Here is an 18,604-nt window from a genome sequence, read left to right on the forward strand (position 1 = left end):
TATGCAACCTAATTTTGTTAGGCCTTTTGTAATCAATGACGTGCAGCCTAATTCCATTACGCCTTCTATAATCTGAAATATCGCATACTTATGTATATGAAATTTATGCAACCTATGCAAGTAGTGATTGCTATCAAAACATTACTATCGTTTTATGGAATCTGGAGTCACTACTACATATTTATTCAAGGTAACATGTGTTTATCAATTGAAACACATTTGGTAACATTTTGTAGCCAGTTTATTGCATTTGATTTTTTATATATATTCCTTTGGGTGATGGCTCTTGTTTTCTGTCATCGTCCCAATTTTTGCAGTGATTGATTCAATGTTTTGAAGTCTTAATGTCAAGGTACTTATTTAGCTTCAGTTTCATGTGTGAATGTACGGCTAGGATTGCTTTTTTTGAGAAATCACGTGCTCGCTTGTAGACAATGCTTATGTCTTTAGAAAAAAAGGACATCATGAAATTTCTCAGCATTTCTTTCATTTTTAGTGTCATTATTGTATTTAATGTTTGCAGAGACACAGAAATGAATCTTCTGACACCAATGGTGGAAGATCTAACCCTTCTTAATAAGAAATAGCACCAGTCTGAGAGCACGTTTTCACAGGTATTTGAAAGGATTCAAACTGCTGAATTTAAAGTATTCAGTTGATGATTAAAGTTTATATGTGATCACATATTCATCTGTTTTGTAGCTGAATGCAGAGATTGTTGAGCAGAATGAATTAAGAGAAAAGGAACTGCCACTTGTTCAGGATGTAGAAGCTAAAGTTAAAGAACGAACCCAGATCATTCCTGGTCTTAACAATCATCAAATGTCCTTGTAAGCTTCTATGAAAAAATGAAGGAGAAGGCCAAAGAAATGCATGAAAAGGTATGGTTTTGACCTTTTAGTACTACTGAATTTGTTTTTAGTTCATTAATAAAGGGACAACACGTAAGCTTGTTCTTTGCTTTCTTTTTTGGATCATTAATAAAGGGACAACACATTAGACTTTATGTTCCAGAAAATGAAGCCGTGTTGTCTGAGGATAAAACTAATAAGCTAATTCCTTGAACTTCTATAAAACTCGTGAAAGCAATCTGTGTTATGTAAAGCTTATGGCAATCTTCATAGAACGTGTTCAGAACTATATTACAAGTAGAAACAACAATTTCGTTATTGCTGTTGCATTGAGTTATAGGTTTTCACGCTAAGTTTCATGGCTTCACATTCCTGCTTCCTTCCTAACCATGTACAGATTGTGTCTTCGTATTCCTTATTTCCCTAATATCTTCTACGAGATTATACACAAGAGTATACCCTTATGACTTTACTTTGTAATTGTCGGAGGTCTTAGAAAAGGAAAGTTAGCAACTGGCAAAATTTTGTTTCTCTCTTAAGTTAGTGTTGGCGTTTCGGCTTGTGGTATGAAGAGGATCAGAGTCGCTGAAATTTCTGCGTTGGCATTCTGCACCAGCAGCTATTTGCAGCTTAAGAGCTTTACCTTCAGCGCCTTATAATAGCATAAGAGATATAAGGTTTAGCTTTTACAGGGGACAAAAGCCGAGAAGGGAATGGGTGGCTGACTTGGTATCAAGAAACAATGACGCTGTGCGGAGCTTTCCAATCCATGTGGGTAGCGTCTCTCTACTGGCGGTTCTCATCAATCGCAGTGTTTCGGGCATACCTCCTGATGCCAGTAGGTAAAACTAAAAACCTCTTCTTTTTTGCTTACTTTCTAATTGTATATACTACTAAAGGCTACACACAGAGTGAGGAAATGGTAAATGAGACGCAAAATTCTGATTGTGTTTGTGCATGAGATAAACTTTCTTTGGAAGTTTCAATTTCAATTTGGTCATCCGAATAGATTTCGTTGGGAATTCAAATGCCTTGAATCGTGTAGAAGTAAAATTGTATGTTCAAAAAGTGATTTGCTTATTTCCTTTAAATAGTTTGAGAAATGCGTATCTTTGCACAATGAGAAAATCCAACTAGAGTGGAGTTTTGGCATGACCGTTGGTGAAGGAAAAATGAGACTCCTAGATTAAGGATTGGTTAGTTTGAACAGTGAGAAATTATGTATTTACCATAAGAATTGAATGAGTCCACAAGAGACCAATTTTAAGGTTTCAACCATTTACAGTAATCCATCAATAACAATATGTATGCAACCACAAAAATGCAGAAATATTAGTTATAGTTCTACTTGAACCTATGTGCAGAGCGCTGAGTATTGCGGTGAACTAACAGAAAGAATTGGACAATCCGACTATGGGGTAAGTTTCTTTCATAATAAGAGATTATTCTCTTTTAATCTGTTTTGTTCCCAAATATTGAGCTTCACCTTTGCTTCTTGTCTTATTCCTTTGTACATCAAATTGGTGAGTGCATGGCCGGACTTCAGCTATTTCATATGCTATTTTGGGAGAAGGTACGTTTGTTTTACGATAAAATACATACTAGTGAAGGTGGTAGGCATGGGCTCCCGGGGCCAAACATAAATCCCAAAAAGGGCTCCCTTCTTTTTAAATAGACTCCCTTGGTGAAGTGAAATTACTAATTTTTTTTTGCTCTAAGGATAGATAGAAGCATTAATTTTGAAAGATGGGTGTATTGGAAATCATGTTGGGGTCCGTTAAGTGGTGATACTAAGTTGTTGGACATAAATTAATGAATCTTTGGTGTAAAGATGGGTGAAGATATTAATTTTGCAAGTCATATTAAGGTTGGTAATTATATTGTCTTACTCATGAACAGAGCACATGAAAATAGATTCTTTTGGAGCTACGGACACATCGATGCTTCTCAGTTTTGGGTTGTTGGAACCGATACTTGGTCACGTGAACTGTTGAGAGAGTAATATAAAATAACTGGTGTGATGGTTGAATTTGAAGAGAAATTGAGTCAACGAGGTGGTTGTGGTTTATCAAGTTCCGTTCAAAAGATAAATACGTCTTTGAAGAGAAATTTACAAACAATGCGAGAGAAGGTTCGAAGGCAACAAGATTTGATGAAACTTCTTTAAATGCCACTAAGCAAAAGGTTGTAGCTGCCAAGCGATATGTATAGAAGAATTACAGAGAGCAGATAAAGGAGCGCTTTAACTTTCGATATATACATTCAATGTATCAGTTTATATTATTTCGATATCTTGTTAGAAGGTGGAAGTTTTTGTGTGATTGGAATGTCCTGTTGTTTCTCTTATTTGTAGAAGTATATTTTGGTAGCAGTTGCATTGGACTATAGAGATCAGTAGTGTGTGACAATGGTTAGTTTAATGCAGAAAGGAATTTTTGGAACATGCACAGGTAGATGGGCTAATCAATCGCATTCTCATTCATAGTCATGGAATGTACAGAATCCAATAGCCTTCGTGAATGGTATGTTTGGTTATATCTCCAATGATTGAATGCTATGTTATTTGAATAGCAGCTTCAAAACTCTTTCGATTGATCAAGCTTTTTATGTTAGTTTCAATTTTGCGATGCTTGATTCTTTGAGTTATACCTTCGTAACTATTCTACTACCATTCTTGCATTTCCAGTTTTACCGCCAACTGTTTTTGCTGCACTCCATTACCACCATAGCAATCAAAAACAGCATCAATTTCTGCTCTAAAACAAAATACGTCCTCTTCAACGGGCATGATTTTCGTGCCTTGCACGAAGGAGCACCTAGTAATTGGAAAAGGATAAGATTTGGAGACACCAACCACTTTTGTACGGAAATTGCATCCACGGTCAAGCAGGACTAGCACAAAAAATTCAAGCTTTTCAATAATTTTTAAAAAAAAACCGAGGGAAAAAAATGGAAAGATAAGATCGAGCACTTATATATATCCGATTGAGCTGATTTTTCACAGCATCAGCCAACTTTTTAAAAAAAAAAATTTGAACGACTCGGATTTTTCACTCGAAACCCAAAGTGGGCCCCGCTCGACCGTACCAGTTCAAAAGTGATCGTGTCCCTAGAAGGGTTCGTGCGATTATCTAGAGGAAATAGAAGCTCACGGTGGTCCCGTGGTGCGTTAATGCGCAGTTAACTCGGGCGCATGTGTTATGCTACTTTATTACGACACCGTCCTGGATTAAGGATGTGTCCCAGATATGGGGGAAGAAAGGCCGTCAACCCCTTCAACTCAACAGTCAACAGGTTTTATTTTTAATAAACAACGTGGCTTCTTTACATTAGACCGCAGAGCCGTTCGTGTGATTTTGTTATTTAGAAATATTTAAAAAACAATGTGGTTTAGATTTTTTTTAAAATCCTTTTGCAAGATTAGTTCTTTTAAATTTAGACCGTTGAATGCAAAGATTACGGTTGGAAAGTAACGGCAAAGAAGTTGAATTTGCAGAGAAGCCGAATCCTTAATAAAATATTGGAAATTGTCGGGTAGGATGACATACAGATCAAAAGTTAGATAAAGAAACTGAACATCACTTTACATTTTAAATCCTATTCTGTTTACTTGTTAGAATAAAAATTGAATTAAGAAGTGTTGGTAGTTAGTATGATGCATCAACCCATTACTGCGTGTTTAAAGTCAAATCCTATTGCGAGTAATCGGAGAGAGTCCGTCATACTACTTGAGCTCAGTATAACTTGGATAAACTCATACTGAGTTAAAAGGTTGAGACTAGCTAGAAGGAGTGAGTTATTCAACATTATATTAAGACTGAACTATTATTTTTTCCAACGTAGGACTTAACATTCACACATGTTCTACTAGAAAGGATATGATTTTATCTATTGGGTTTCATTGTCCACGGTACTATTATGCCCTAACATTCAACGTCAAGTGCCAAATAATATGGAACTGAAGAGCCCTACGACGAAGGTGTTGTTACAATCCGTTCTTTTTAATCAGTGGCTCCGTTCGTTGGTAACTTGGTATTAAAAATTCGGAATCGGGGAATGCATTGGCTTTCTGTAATTGCAAATTAATTCTAACGGTAAAATCAATTCGAAATTTGTATTACAGTGGGGAGGTCTTATGAAGCCGTAAAAAGATTCTTAAATTTTCTTTAAGTGTCATGCTCACAATTTCATTAAATTAAGAGTTTGTTTGATAAAACTGAAGCTGAAATCTCAAAAATTAAGTGTTGAAAACTGGTCATAAAATGAATCTTAAGTTGGGCGCATAAGCACAAGTAGGACCCAATTTTGTGTGCTCCCTTCTGCCAACCTCTATTATTCATTTGAGAGGATAAAAGTAACATTTTTTTTAATAAAAAGGTGAATATAGCAGATTTTACAATCTATATTATAAAATAGAGTTGTTTTTATCTACACATATAAACAAGAGCATCCCTCCAGCCATTGGATCGAATTTTCAATAGGTTATGGCTATCCAACCAACTCCTTTAATAAATTTATTATCTCCCAACCTCTTTCCTTACTTCTTAGGCAATGTTATATTTTCTGGGAACAAACATATTATTTTTTATTTAATAGCGTGATTTTTATTATCAAAATATTTTCTTCTCTCAATCGTTAATCTTAAACTTTATTGTGGTGTTGTGCATTGTCCACCCATTCATCAAAAAACTCTATTCAATTCATTTCTTCCATCAACTGAGGTAACAATAGAAAACCATTATAGAAACTTTAGTCACCTATTTCTTGGATGCATGATTCAAAGTAGTAGTGCTTAATAATTTGTCTCAGTTGTAGGCCTCTAGCATTACTTTGATTTGAAGAGGGGGGGGGGGGGCGGAACTCAAGTTGTAACATTCCGTTGCGATAATCATTTTCAATGTTATAAAGAAGTGGAGTTTAAAACTATTCTTTTCTTTTTTTTTTTGATTAGTTGCTGTTGAACTATATTTTATACGGGTGTGATATAAGTATTGGTTGATCGTGATAGCTGTTAATTAATGAATGATTGTGCATAAGTTAATTAAAAATTTCATTTGGGTATGTGCTCCTATTTTTTAAATGGGTGTGGTATTATTTGTTGTGAAACTATTCTTAGAAGAATTTAGTTTAGTTTATCCTATTTAAAGAAAATTTTAAAAAATAAATTATAAAAATTTTCATTTAGGTTTTGTTAAGATCACTAGAAGGGAAGGATAATTCTTTTTTAAGTTGTAATAAAAAAAGTGTTGTATCATGCCTTTTTTTTTTAATCGGTGTGTTGTGGCGTGCCTTTAGGCACGTGCAATCACTAGTTCATATATATAATACAGCAATCAAAAATCTCAATCTAAATTTTCATATTTTTATCTCTAATTCAAATAATTTCTTACTTTTCCTCTGATCAGTATTCTTTTCCACTCCAAATCTAATATGTTTTGCGTTTTATATTTAAAAAAAGAATTTGGAAAATCCTACAATTTCTTCTCCCATACTCCATATTTGGAGTACCTAATGGCATCGTTCACTTTAGAGAAAGAAATAGAGTATAGACTGTAACTTGATTTTCCTCCAAAATAGAGACATAGGCCTATTTGATTGGAGGGATTGGATTAGATGGAATTGTGGTCAAGGGATTATTAGTGAGGGGACTATTTGAGAGTATCTCATGTTTGTTTGTGCATGGAATTCAACAAAAAACAATGTTAATCCCGTGTGTTCTATGTTTGTTTTGAATACCGCTTGACAATGATTAATGGTTCAATTGTCTATATTGCTCACAATGTAATTTATAGTTGAGTGATTCCATTCAGATGCTAAGGGGAGTTTTTTTTAATTAACCAATAATTAAATAAAAGGGATGCTAAGGGGATATACATATATAACGGTGATAGAAACTAATCTAATCCCACAAATTGTCTTTTTGGTTTGATTGAGAATTACATTCAATCACACTGCATTACCGGGAAAATGCACTTTTAAACTTGTGATAGCAGTGTTTCTTAAAAAAGAATTGTTCATATTACCCCTAGTGCAATTTATAGATGAGTGATTCTATTTGAACCCGAAAAATATCTCTAACTCTGACTACTCTTTACAACCACATCAATTAATTTGATAAAAAAAAGAAGAAAAGAAAACCTTCGTGTGGTCTAAGTGCTATTTTATTTACCAAACCAAAAAAAAAAAAAGAAACAAAAGAATTGCTATTTTTTTTTAATCATATCCAAAAGAAAGAAAGGAAAAAAATGCAAAAGTTGATTAGGTAAAACTTCTAACACAAAAAAAAAAAAAAAAACTACATATCAAAATTATTAGGCTTGTTTTCAAAATGTTTGCATTTGACAAAAAAAAAAAAAAAAAGAGATTATTTTTGCCCTTAATCCCTTTAACTTCCGGAGCAAACAAGGGCAGACAAGAGGGTATTTTGGTAACTTTGTCCTTGATCCCAATCTCCCTTAATCCCTTGACTATTTATCCCCCCCCCTCCCAGGATTATATTGTCCCCTTTAAAAATGACTAATAGTCCGGTTGGGATTATTAGTCCCGGATTAGGACGCGGGGGCTCTGCTGCCCAGGGGTGGGCAGCAGCCCCTGCCCACACTCACACACGGCACCGTTTTGTTAAAGAAAAAAAAAAATTCTTCCGCTTGCAATCCTAAGGAGCAGAAACGTGATTATGAGAGCTTTAGAGTTAAAATTTAATTATGTCTCTTTAGAATAATATGATCAGAATAATAAGATCTTCACGTCAATTCAAACGGATTGAAAATTGGAGCACTTAATTTTTTAATCATATTTTTTAATATATAAACGGTCTAAAAAATTAAATTAAGTGTGCTACTTTTTAATTCGTTTGAACAAGTACGAATATCTTATTATTCTAATCATATTATTTTAAAGAGATATAATTAACTTTTGTCTATAGGACTCTCATAATCACGTTTCTGATCTACAGGATCCTAAATAAAGAGCACATACTTAATTATGAGAGTCCTAGAGACAAAAATTAATTATATCTCTTTAAAATAATATGATTAGAATAATAAGATATTCGTACTTGTTCAAACGAATTAAAAAGTGGCACACTTAATTTTTTAGACCGTTTATATATTAAAAAATATGATTAAAAAATTAAGTGCTCCAATTTTCAATCCGTTTGAATTGACGTGAAGATCTTATTATTCTGATCATATTATTCTAAAGAGACATAATTAAATTTTAACTCTAAGGCTCTCATAATCACGTTCCTGCTCCTTAGGATTGCAAGCGGAAGAGTTTTTTTTTTTTCTTTAACGAAACGGTGCCGTGTGTGAGTGTGTGTGAGTGTGGGCAGGGGCTGCTGCCCACCCCTGGGCAGCAGAGCCCCCGCGTCCCCCGGATTAAAGGTTATACAAACACGGGACTATTAGTTCGGGGGATTACGAGCCCGTTCTAGAACACTTTCTTAAAAAATAAGTACTTATTTTACATTTTCAAACAAAAAAATAATGTAAATGAAAAATAATTTTTTGATTTTTTTTTGCACCGTATTAAAGAACTCAATGAGATCTTTCAAATAAGATCCATAGTGCATATTTTTATATTTCAATAAGCCCATTATTTTTTAGCTTAAAATTATTTTCTTAAAAAATAAGTACTTATTTCACGTTTCGAAACGGGATCTAATAATCCAATCCTACTTCTAATCCCTCCTATCAAACAGGGCCATAGACTATAAAGTTTGAGATGCTTGTGGTCCAATGGGATAGCTAAATTTAAGAGCCCATTTCTACCAAAAAAAAATACTTAGAGAGCCAAGTATAATAATGACATTCATTCTGTGATATCTTTTTCTTTTTGAGAAAGCATAAACGACACTCATTCTCTATTTTTTAAATTAACATTTCTCGTTTTTTGTTAGACGCAGATACTATAGCTGGCAGTGAGACAGCACGGCCACCCGGGCCCCCAAAGTACAGGGTCAATAAACATCGGATCAGATTTTGAGTTTTCTCGATGATTAAAATAAATAAATTTTAAAAAAAAGATTTTGAGTTTTTTCAAATTCTCCCGCCCAAACCAAATGCCATTCGGTCGCATGGCATTGCCCTAACGGCTCCACGCCACTCTATATAAATATACTCGTCTCTCCCTCCCTCTCTCTCTCCCCCCGACCGTCTCCAACACTACTATTCAGTTTCTTTTCCCTTCGACTCTCTCTCTCTCTCTCTCTCTCTCTCTCTCTCTCCCCGATGGATGAATCTGTGAAAGATCAATCATCTGCCCCAGGTACCTCTCTCTCTCTCTCTCTCTGCATGCATACCTATCCGTACGTGCGTATCTCGTTATTTGTAATTTTTCTTTTCAAAATTTCTAGCGAACACGGAGAAGTCGTTGTCTTCGTCGACGAAACTCAGGTACCCGCTGCGATCTGCGACCAAACTGAAGGAAGAAAAGCCATGGGCGGCCGAATTGTCAAATCCTTCTGTTCCCAAGAGGTAATTTGATTTATCCATTTGTATCGAACCATTTGCAATTTCCTGGCTTAGGGATTTTTATCTTTTGAAAAAAAAAACACATTTTACTCGTAAATTGGGGTGAAGTTTGATCTGCTGCTTCGGGTTTTAGGTTTTAGATCCTGCCTGTTAAAAGCATAGCCCATACAAATAACTTCGATTTGGAATAATGGGTAGATTCATTGTTCCACACAATTGATCTAAAATTTGATTGTATTTTTATAGCTGTTCATCGGTAAAATGGTTGGAGGGACACGGGAGTCATACAGCATGGCACCCCTAGGGTGAAATTCTGGCTCTGCCCCAATCGGTTGGCTCTACGCCCCTGAATCCGTCATCATTGGTTCTTTCCATTAGGTTGTGGAAATACGTCTAGTTGTCTATGTATGAATATATATATATATATATATATATATATATATATATATATATATATATATATATATATTACTAGTGTTTTGAGAATCATTACACACATCTATTGGATAAGAAGAAAGAGTACTAGTAGAAGTTTATAGCGTTAAAGCTTCGGTACTTGTGTATAGCCTGTGTTGTTCTTAATTGTGTCTCGAATTTGGTACTGAATGAACTAGATGTTATCCGTGGTTGGGCGTTGTTTGTAAAGGTGCCTCATGTGAAGAAATACACATTTCGAAATGAAGATTGTTGATAGGTTCTTTTTGTGGAACTTCTACTACATTTTTTGATATCTCTCATTTGGTATATTATGAACTGGATATTATACGTAAAAGTGGGTTGTGTTTGCAAAGGAAAAAAGATAGACAAGAAAATGAAGCATTGTTGATTAATGCTTTCCGTGGAACTTTTACTAGAATTTCCGATATCCCAAATTTGGTACTGAGTTTTTATGAACGGATATTATCCATCGTAGGGTTTTGTTTGTAAAGGTGCTTCAAGGAAACAATGAAAATGAATGATTGTTTATAAGTTCATTTTGTGGAACCTTCACTAAAGTTTGACCTTATGAGACCCCAACTCAGTCTCACATTGGAAAGGAATGGAATGTTTAATTGGTATATAAGGAAACCCAAGCTGTATAACCTGAGGTTAACCTTTTAAGCCACGTGGTTAGGCCAAGGGTTAGCAGGTCAGCTGAGGCGGGTCGTTACAGACTTGGACGGTTTGGTTCACATTTTGACTTTTGTGTTCTCAGTATTGCTGGCTTTTTTGTTTTGATTTTGATTAAAGGTGACTTACAATACTGGACGAGTCAAAAAAAAATGATCTGTGGGTATTGAATTTGCAAGTCATTACACAACTTGAGGTTGAAATTTTAACGCACACAACATTTAGATATGGTAATGGCTGGCTATGGACTTGATACCAACTGGAATGAAATATAGTCCAAAGTTCACAAGAGAGAGGCTTCTATAATTTGTAACCCCTTTTTTTCAGTGGATTTTAATCACCTTCCAACGGGGTACTAATCACCTCTAGCGGGTGCTAGTTCAAAAGATGCTAGGTTATCATTGAGGTGCTTCTATAGTTGGTAAAACTTTATTTTCCACTATTGGTCGCCGCCACATTGTCGTGTTACTACCATTTGTATTAGGGAAAAAAAGGAATTCGGTAGGATACGTCATCTGAAATGAAAATTTTGCAACTGTTAAACATGGCCAATTCAAATTCTGTTTGTTTATGTTGGTGCATAACTGTGAGCAAACTTATGTGTGTCGTTAGTAAAGGAGTTTGTAAACACCATTGCTCCAAAAATATGAGCAAGATTAGTTCAGTAATACATGCTTACTTCCATGTGTGCTAACAACAAAACATTGCATTCCACTGATATGTTCTCGGCGAATTTTTCAGAGGAAGACTTGCATCAACTGTAAGTAAGAGCGTGAGTGTGCTTGATGTCTCTGGAAAGGACAAATCAGGGAAGCCTCCCAGAAGGCTTTCTATTCCTTCCAAGTCCACTACCAGCCCTGTTCCAAGATCTGTTGGCATTATTACTCCAATTTCTGAGGCCAGAGCAAAAAGATCTGATAATAGTCAAACACCACTTTCTGATGTTTCCAAATCGTCAAACCGAAGGAAGTTCAACGTTCTGTCATCAGCATCGTACTGGCTGTCACAGATCAAGCTCTCTGAATCTGCTGCTCAGCACTCAATCTCACTTGGATTTTTCAAACTTGCTTTTGAGGCAGGATGTGAGGTACGGCAGATCATATTTACTCTGTGTATTCATAGAACAAATTGCACAGCTAAGGTGGATTACTGTTGTGTCTTGTTTGGGTAATGCACATAATGAGTAATGCATCTATTTAAGGTAAAGCATACATCCAAGGTGATTATAAATGTCTCTTGTTAGTTGTTAGGGACAACTTCTGCCAAATGTAATCCACATAATGAGTAATGCATCTATTTAAGGTAAAGCATACATCCAAGGTGATTATAAATGTCTCTTGTTAGTTGCTAGCTATGAAGCACCGACACCTCTAGAAGTCGAAGAATCGCAGTGTCAGGACACGGGGACACCGCGGGACACCTTGGAGATACGTACGGGACACGCCACGTGGCGTGTCCCATATTTTAATATTAAATTTTGAGGGGGACACGGCTCGGGACACGGCGGGGACACCGCTGGGGACACGGCAGGGACACCGATGGGACACGGCAGGGGCCAAACTGCAATTTTTTAAAAAAATTTGGGGGCCAAACTGTAATTTTTGAAAAAATTGGGGGTCAAATTGTAATTTTTTTTAAAAAAATTTGGGGCCAAATTATTATTATTTTTAAATTTTTGGGTGCTAAACTATAATTATTTATTTATTTATATATAAATAAATATACAGGTGGCGCCGTGTCCGTGTCCCCATTTTTTTAGAATTCCCGTGTCCTGGTGTCGGTTTCGGTGTCCGTGTCCGTGTCCGTGTCGGTGCACCATAGGTTGTTAGGGACAACTTCTGCCAAATGTACCTGTTCAATAACTTGTGGAAGAGATTCTATTTCTCCATTGATTCCATTGGCCTACTATGTAGTATGTATCGAGAGGAACAGTATAATGTACTCAAAACAATCCTGGAGTAGTAACAAGCCATCTGTATGCATATGACTGCTCATTTAAGACTGGAATGACAAAAGATGCACAGCTATTGTTGCCTTTTTCTGTGTTCATGCTCAACTGTTGTTTATATCTCATTGACTGAGCATCTGCTTTGACAGATTCATTATTGCAAATGATAGTGGGGATGAGAAATTGTGGACAATGCCATATTTCCAATGTCATCTTTTCTATTGAGAATAAAACTATCACTTTGGGATATATATTATTTCCACCTTCAAGAGTTATTGTGCATTTGGATCAAGATAATTTTTGCTATTTATAAAACTGGCAAAAGTGCATATTTGCATTTTCTTGATTATCCACGTGAGGGTTAAGAGTAAATATAACTTCCATTCACGGATATATATTAGCTCCATCTTCAAGTGTATTTGTGCATTTTGGATCAAGATAAGTTTTGTTATTTATAAAGCTGAGAAAAGTGCATATTTTTGACGTGGACCATTTTTTTCTATCTTCCTTGCCTTCTTTCTTTGTGGTATTTACTGTTTTGAAAATATCGATACAGCCTCTTCAAAGAATGAAGGATGAGCTGAACTCTTATGCACGGCGACATAGCTTGGCTGAACTTGGAGAAAATGCAAAAGAACTGTTTGAGGGCTACAACATGTTGCAAAACTTTGAGCAGTTGCAAGTCTCTGAAACTTGTTCCCAAGTGCACAAAGAGGGAACTCAGTCATCTGATGATGATGGACACAGCTCTTCTTCTACAACGGGGCCTAGGAAACTGAAGCCAAAGTCCTTGAACAATTATGCTACAGCTCAAGCTTCTCCAGTTATAGGATCAGCCAAGAAGGATGCTGTCAAAAAAGATAATCCTGGAATAAGGAACAGAGGATCTATGGTGAAGAATTCTGCAAATGCTAAAGCCGGAACAGAAGTTGCTGGGCGTACCATATCAAAGGCATCCCAGAAGCCGAGTAAGCAAGTGCTTAATCAGGAAAAGGATAAGATCAAGAAGCAGGGAAAGAAAACTATTTGTGAACAAAGTAAACTACCATCTATGTAATTAATTTCTTACTTACTCAGTAACACCAATATCCACTACACTTGCCACTTGTTGACTTGTTAACTTTTACAGGTCCAGTGAATCCTTTGTCTACTGAAGAACCACTTCAAGAAAACAAAGAGAACATGGTAAGTTACAAATTAAGAATGTCAATGAAATACCGTGGTGTAACTGTTTTGTTTTTCGAAATTCCCCTGAATAATATCTGGTTTACATGCTTCATTCTTAAGGACTTTTTTTAAAAAATAAAATAAAATAGTGGTGTCAGATGGCACAGCTGCTACTGCAACCTCTCCACTCCATGGATAGTTTACTAGTCTCTTGTTGATTGTTAGATGAATATTTTCATATTTGCATCTTTTACTTAGTTGCAATAGTTGATGAAAAAGTTCATAGACTGCTTAATTGTTGTAGGAAGATGCTCCCCAGATGGAAAGGATCAGCATGATTGAAGTCTAGCCAGAATCCCGGACCAAGCATGCTGAACTATTGCATAATAACGTTTTGTCTTCAATGTTTTTTTGTGATGGCTGTATAGGTATAGATGGTGCTTTGGGTGAAGTACTTAAGTGTGGTGATGAATTCACATTTTTTAGTATTTGTATTTTGTTGTTGATGGGTTAATGGACCATGAGTCCAGCATTATGAAGTTTTAAGTTGGGGATTTCCGATTGTATGGAGTTATGAAACATAATTGTTTCTGCTTGATAAGGTAACTCTCACAGGCTTGATATGTTCCGGTTGGATACATTATAATTTGTATGATCATGCAGTTTAGAATTCTGCAAACATGATAGCTTTATGCTGTCCAATTCGAACAAGTTTTGTCGATCTTTGGTTGACTTACACTTGTTAAACCTACATAGAGTCCATAACATATGCAGTTCTTGGTTCGTTGGTTAGACTAATAATGAAAGGATAGTATAACCTTATACTACTATGAGTAATTATATTTGGACTATTGATAAGCGGCCAAGGTTGTATAGTCTTGGCGCTTAAAATCCTTTAATTTGTAGCATTTGATTTCCTACTTTATTATTTTTATTCCATTTTGCATGTAAGGTTGGGTTTTGATAGTTTCAGGAAATACGTGGCATTTTGGCGGTTTTTATCGCTAAGGGTTGCTCTCGGAAGTATCTAGGCATCCAAGGCCTTGTGGCGACGCCCCATCAAGTCCCGTCGGGTGATTAATGAAGAAGGGAGAGAGCGTCGAGTCGTCGTCGGGCTGATAAGACCAAGGCAGGCACAAAGACAGTTTTCTGCTGTGTATGAACCGGTATTGGGATTTGGCCAGTACCGGTACATGCTAATTAGAGTTTTGGTATTGGCAATTTTTTTGAAGACTTGGTATTGGTACTGGGGGTTGCCCAGTACCGGTTCATACTGCAGAAAATGTTCACGATTTGCTACTTTTTTCAACTTTCTACTTTTGGGATATTTTCCACTTTTGGCTACTTTTAGGATATTTTTGGGATATTTTGTGGAAAAGAGGAGGCCACCTTGTATAAATAGGGCTTCTCTCTCTCCTCTTTATATCTCTTGTCATATATCACTTTAAGTCTTGAAAATTTTTAGAACTCCATTAAAAAGCTCTCAAACTTTTGTGTCAATTTCTTCAAGAACTCTTTAAGGTATTTATCGTTTGTTAAATTTCGTTTATTAAAGTTGCTTGTACAGACTAGATCCTTGGTAATATCAAGTTTGTTTTCAATTTCTTCGGTTAAAAGCCATGTCTCGTTTTTATGCTTTCTTTCATGCTTTAAGTATGCGTGAGTAGTCGTTAGGCTAAGTCTTGGGATACTCTTTCCCGAGGACTTAGGTTGTTATTTAGTTATCGAACCATTGGTCTTAAAAGCATGATTTTTGGATTAGGGCTTGACTTGCATTTTTGGTCTAAGCAAGGGGTGTGAACTCCTTGGTAAGGTGCTTAGTCAAGTGGTCTTGGCAAAGCAGCTCACCGAGGGCTTGTGGCCTCCTATGCGTTCGATTAATTTGATAAACAAGTTGGTTCACTTTCATTTAATCACATCTTTTGATAAACATAATCTTTAAAGTTGAATCCTCCGGGCGTGAGCACGTGGTTGTGACTCCCGCTTGAGTTATAATCGAGAACCGGTAACAGCCTTAGTCAAGGGTTAGATGATCCCTAGACTTGCCTCTTTTAAGTTCATTAAGCAAATTTCTAGTCTTTTCCTTATTATTTTCACCGTTTAAAGCAAAACCAAGTTGACTGTCTTAAACGTCGCAAACCTACCACATAAAACCTTCAATCCGAATTAAGCTATAATCGATTCTCTGTGAGAACGATCCCGGACTTCCGGATATTATGCTATCGACAACCTAGCCCTACGCTTGGGGTTTTCAGCCTTATAAAAGAAGGCGAGGTTGCGGAGGCTAAGCAACTATTTCTTAGACGCAATTACTGTTACCATATTCCATGTGTTTTTGTACATCTTACTGGAGTATCTTTTATTAGATTGGTTATTGCCTTATCGGAAAGATATTTAATTCTTCAAAGAACATCAGGCACTGAAAATGCTGCCCTATAGGATTTGAAATTCTATTTATCATCTATTTTACCAATCAATCAAACAGGCCCGATGTGTGTTGGTCCTGGGTTCCTCTAATCTCATAGGTATTGTGATATTGAATGCAAAATTATTTGCTTTCCCTCCTTCTCTCCCTCACAGTCTCATTAGTATGTAATGAGATATGTGTATCGAATCCAGCAATAAAACAGGTACACTGGTCCTGGGTTCCATTATAAAATTTGTCGCTTATCCTCAGGTATCCCAACATTCTCTTCCAAAATCGGTTTGCGCGTCTATGTTCGCAAGAAAATCAGCATCGGGTTGGAACTTAGAGAAATGGTTGAGCCATCACCTATTATGGCAGCCTCTTAACATGCCATTGGAGTGGATAATTGTCAAATATGAGCATGGAGTACATGGCATTTCCACGTGGTACTCTAACCAATGTCATAAGGATAGGTTTGTTGAATCACTAATTTAGGGGTACAAGGGAAGTACCAAAGTGTAAGTTGTAGTGATGTATTTACGGAAAGTCCTACTCCTACATAGGCTGCATTAGATGATACTCAGAGAAAACCTTATTGTAATTTCATATAACAACTTTGGTTTGACTGTTTGAGTGAAATGATCATATTCGTTTCACGCTATTATGTCTGAGAACTTCGTGCAAAAATACTTTTGCTATCACCGCCTAATGCGCGCCATTATTTGAGAGTGAACGTAATTAGATTCAATAATAGTATTAGATTGTGATTTATGAAATTGGACTATATGTTGTGCATTTGGATGTGTGTATTAAGCGCCAAAGAGTTGTATAAAAATTTGTAACAATTGTATATCATAACATTTGCACATAATTTGAAGCTCAAAAATGTAAAAACTTTTTTCAAATCCATGAATTTTGCATCCTTAAAGTCAGTGGCAGATTTAACAAGGGACTCCTCATACAACCAACTTTGTACTATGAACCTCATTACACCCCTGCTATTTATGTATACTCTATATATCTTTTTGATTCCACAATGTGTCTTCTGTTGAATCTTTTGAAAATTAGAGTTTCTTTGATGGTTAGGAATTTTATTATCCGCTTTGATTTTTTGTAATTAACAAGTGCCTCTCCCACCTACAAAGTACTATATATTGTTGGATCTGCTAACAATATGCTTACCTTTGGTTGGTTTGACTAAAATCAATGAAACTTTCTATAGGATACTAAGGGCTTGTTTGATAATTTAAATTCAGCACTTAATACTGAATCAATTAAGTAATAAGTGATTCAGTAGGTTTGATAACCACATTTCATATTACTTAACAAATTAAATACCACTTAAAATATAGACTAAAAAGTTAAAAAAAATTAAGTAGCTTTAAACTACTTAATTCTGGCTGAATTTTTGTGTACTTATATTCAACCGTCATACCACCACCACAACCACTTCCACCAACACCTCCACCACTCCACCACCACCACCACTACCACCACCTCCACCACCACCACCTCCACTACCACCACTCCTCCTCCACCACATCACCACCACCACCACTCCCTCCACTACCACCACCACCACATCACCACCACCAACTCCACCACCACCACTTCCTCCACTACCACCACCACCACCACATCACCACCACCAGCTCCACCACTCCACCACCACCACAACTCAACCACAACCACCACCACTACCATCACTACACCACCACCACCACCGCTCCACCACCATCACCACTACCATCACTACACCACCACTACCATCACTACACCACCACCACCACTCCACCACCACCACCTCCACCACTCCACCACCACCACTCCACCACTACCATCATTACACCACCACACACCACCGCTCCTACCACCACCTCCACCACTCCACCACCATCACCACCACCGCCACTCCGCCACCACTACCATCACTACACCACCACCACCACTCCACCACCACCACTACCAGCACTCCTACTACCTCCACCACTCCCCCACCACCACTCCACCACCATTACCAAAAGTATATTGTGACCGTTAGTAAATTAAGATAGAATTGGAACAAAATTAATTCATCATTTTTTTTAATTCAGTACTTAATATATTTATCAAACAGCTTTTCAGCTTAAAAATTTCAGCATTCAGTTTCCGGTACTTAATTTTTCAGCTTTCAGTTTCAGTTTTCAGTTTTATCAAACAGCCCCTAAGTGTTGTTACTTATTCTTCTAGATAGAAACCAACCTTGTGCGATTAAGCAAAAGAATTAAAAAAAACATGAACAAATCTTGTCTCAGTTGGTAACTCCTGTTTTTTTTCATGTGGGAGGCTAGAGTTCGAGTCCCGTCATAAGCGTTTGAGATTTAGGGCTATATATAGCCTCTGAAACCTCTTGTGGGCTAATCTATTAACACATCGCTAACCTTGTTGATGTATACAATATTGGCATAAAAAATAAAGTAATGAAAATTGAGTCTTTATTAATTATTTCTCTTATAAATTGGTAAAAAAAAATTGCTTAGCATAGTTGTGGGAAAAAAATTAGTGAATGTAACACGTGATTTATACCGAGAAAGATCTGGAGTATTTTTCTTTGCAGTATTATACCTTTCAATCACCTAATTTATAAGGCCACTTCCAGTATTATAGT

The 18,604-nt window shown here is 36.4% G+C and overlaps 2 protein-coding genes across 4 annotated transcripts; both read left to right on the plus strand.

Annotated features, from left to right (window-relative positions):
- The first annotated feature begins 210 nt into the window (after positions 1 to 210).
- Positions 211 to 3,405, plus strand: LOC131336470 (protein COFACTOR ASSEMBLY OF COMPLEX C SUBUNIT B CCB4, chloroplastic-like). 2 transcript variants are annotated; one of them, XR_009202842.1, is made up of 4 exons: positions 211 to 614; positions 703 to 881; positions 1,544 to 1,693; positions 2,751 to 3,405. XR_009202842.1 is itself a non-coding variant. In XM_058372328.1 (3 exons), exons 1-3 carry the CDS (start codon positions 874 to 876, stop codon positions 2,851 to 2,853), a joined length of 261 nt encoding a protein of 86 aa, XP_058228311.1. In that variant the 5' UTR covers positions 626 to 873; the 3' UTR covers positions 2,854 to 3,401. The 2 variants fall into 2 exon arrangements, 1 of the variants encoding a protein (XP_058228311.1); XM_058372328.1 differs by lacking the exon at positions 211 to 614 and having other exon boundaries at positions 626 to 881; positions 2,751 to 3,401.
- Positions 3,406 to 8,966: 5,561 nt separating this feature from the next.
- Positions 8,967 to 14,173, plus strand: LOC131298345 (uncharacterized). 2 transcript variants are annotated; one of them, XM_058323749.1, is made up of 6 exons: positions 8,967 to 9,119; positions 9,208 to 9,328; positions 11,177 to 11,522; positions 12,940 to 13,420; positions 13,513 to 13,568; positions 13,855 to 14,173. In XM_058323749.1, exons 1-6 carry the CDS (start codon positions 9,083 to 9,085, stop codon positions 13,897 to 13,899), a joined length of 1,086 nt encoding a protein of 361 aa, XP_058179732.1. In that variant the 5' UTR covers positions 8,967 to 9,082; the 3' UTR covers positions 13,900 to 14,173. The 2 variants fall into 2 exon arrangements, with proteins under 2 accessions (XP_058179732.1, XP_058179733.1); XM_058323750.1 differs by having other exon boundaries at positions 8,969 to 9,119; positions 13,837 to 14,062.
- The last annotated feature ends 4,431 nt before the right edge of the window (positions 14,174 to 18,604 follow it).

The sequence above is a fragment of the Rhododendron vialii genome, chromosome 8a, assembly GCF_030253575.1.
Source record: "Rhododendron vialii isolate Sample 1 chromosome 8a, ASM3025357v1".
Lineage (NCBI taxonomy): Eukaryota > Viridiplantae > Streptophyta > Magnoliopsida > Ericales > Ericaceae > Rhododendron > Rhododendron vialii.

What these genes read in the sequence shown, in the direction of transcription:
- LOC131336470 (XM_058372328.1), top strand. An exon ending in ATACCTCCTGATGCCAGTAG is followed by an intron (nt 1,694 to 2,750) that starts GTAAAACTAAAA and finishes ACTCATGAACAG; the next exon opens with AGCACATGAAAATAGATTCT.
- LOC131298345 (XM_058323749.1), top strand. Translation starts at nt 9,083, where the DNA reads ATGGATGAATCTGTGAAAGATCAATCATCTGCCCCAG. An exon ending in AGATCAATCATCTGCCCCAG is followed by an intron (nt 9,120 to 9,207) that starts GTACCTCTCTCT and finishes CAAAATTTCTAG; the next exon opens with CGAACACGGAGAAGTCGTTG. An exon ending in GAAAACTATTTGTGAACAAA is followed by an intron (nt 13,421 to 13,512) that starts GTAAACTACCAT and finishes TAACTTTTACAG; the next exon opens with GTCCAGTGAATCCTTTGTCT.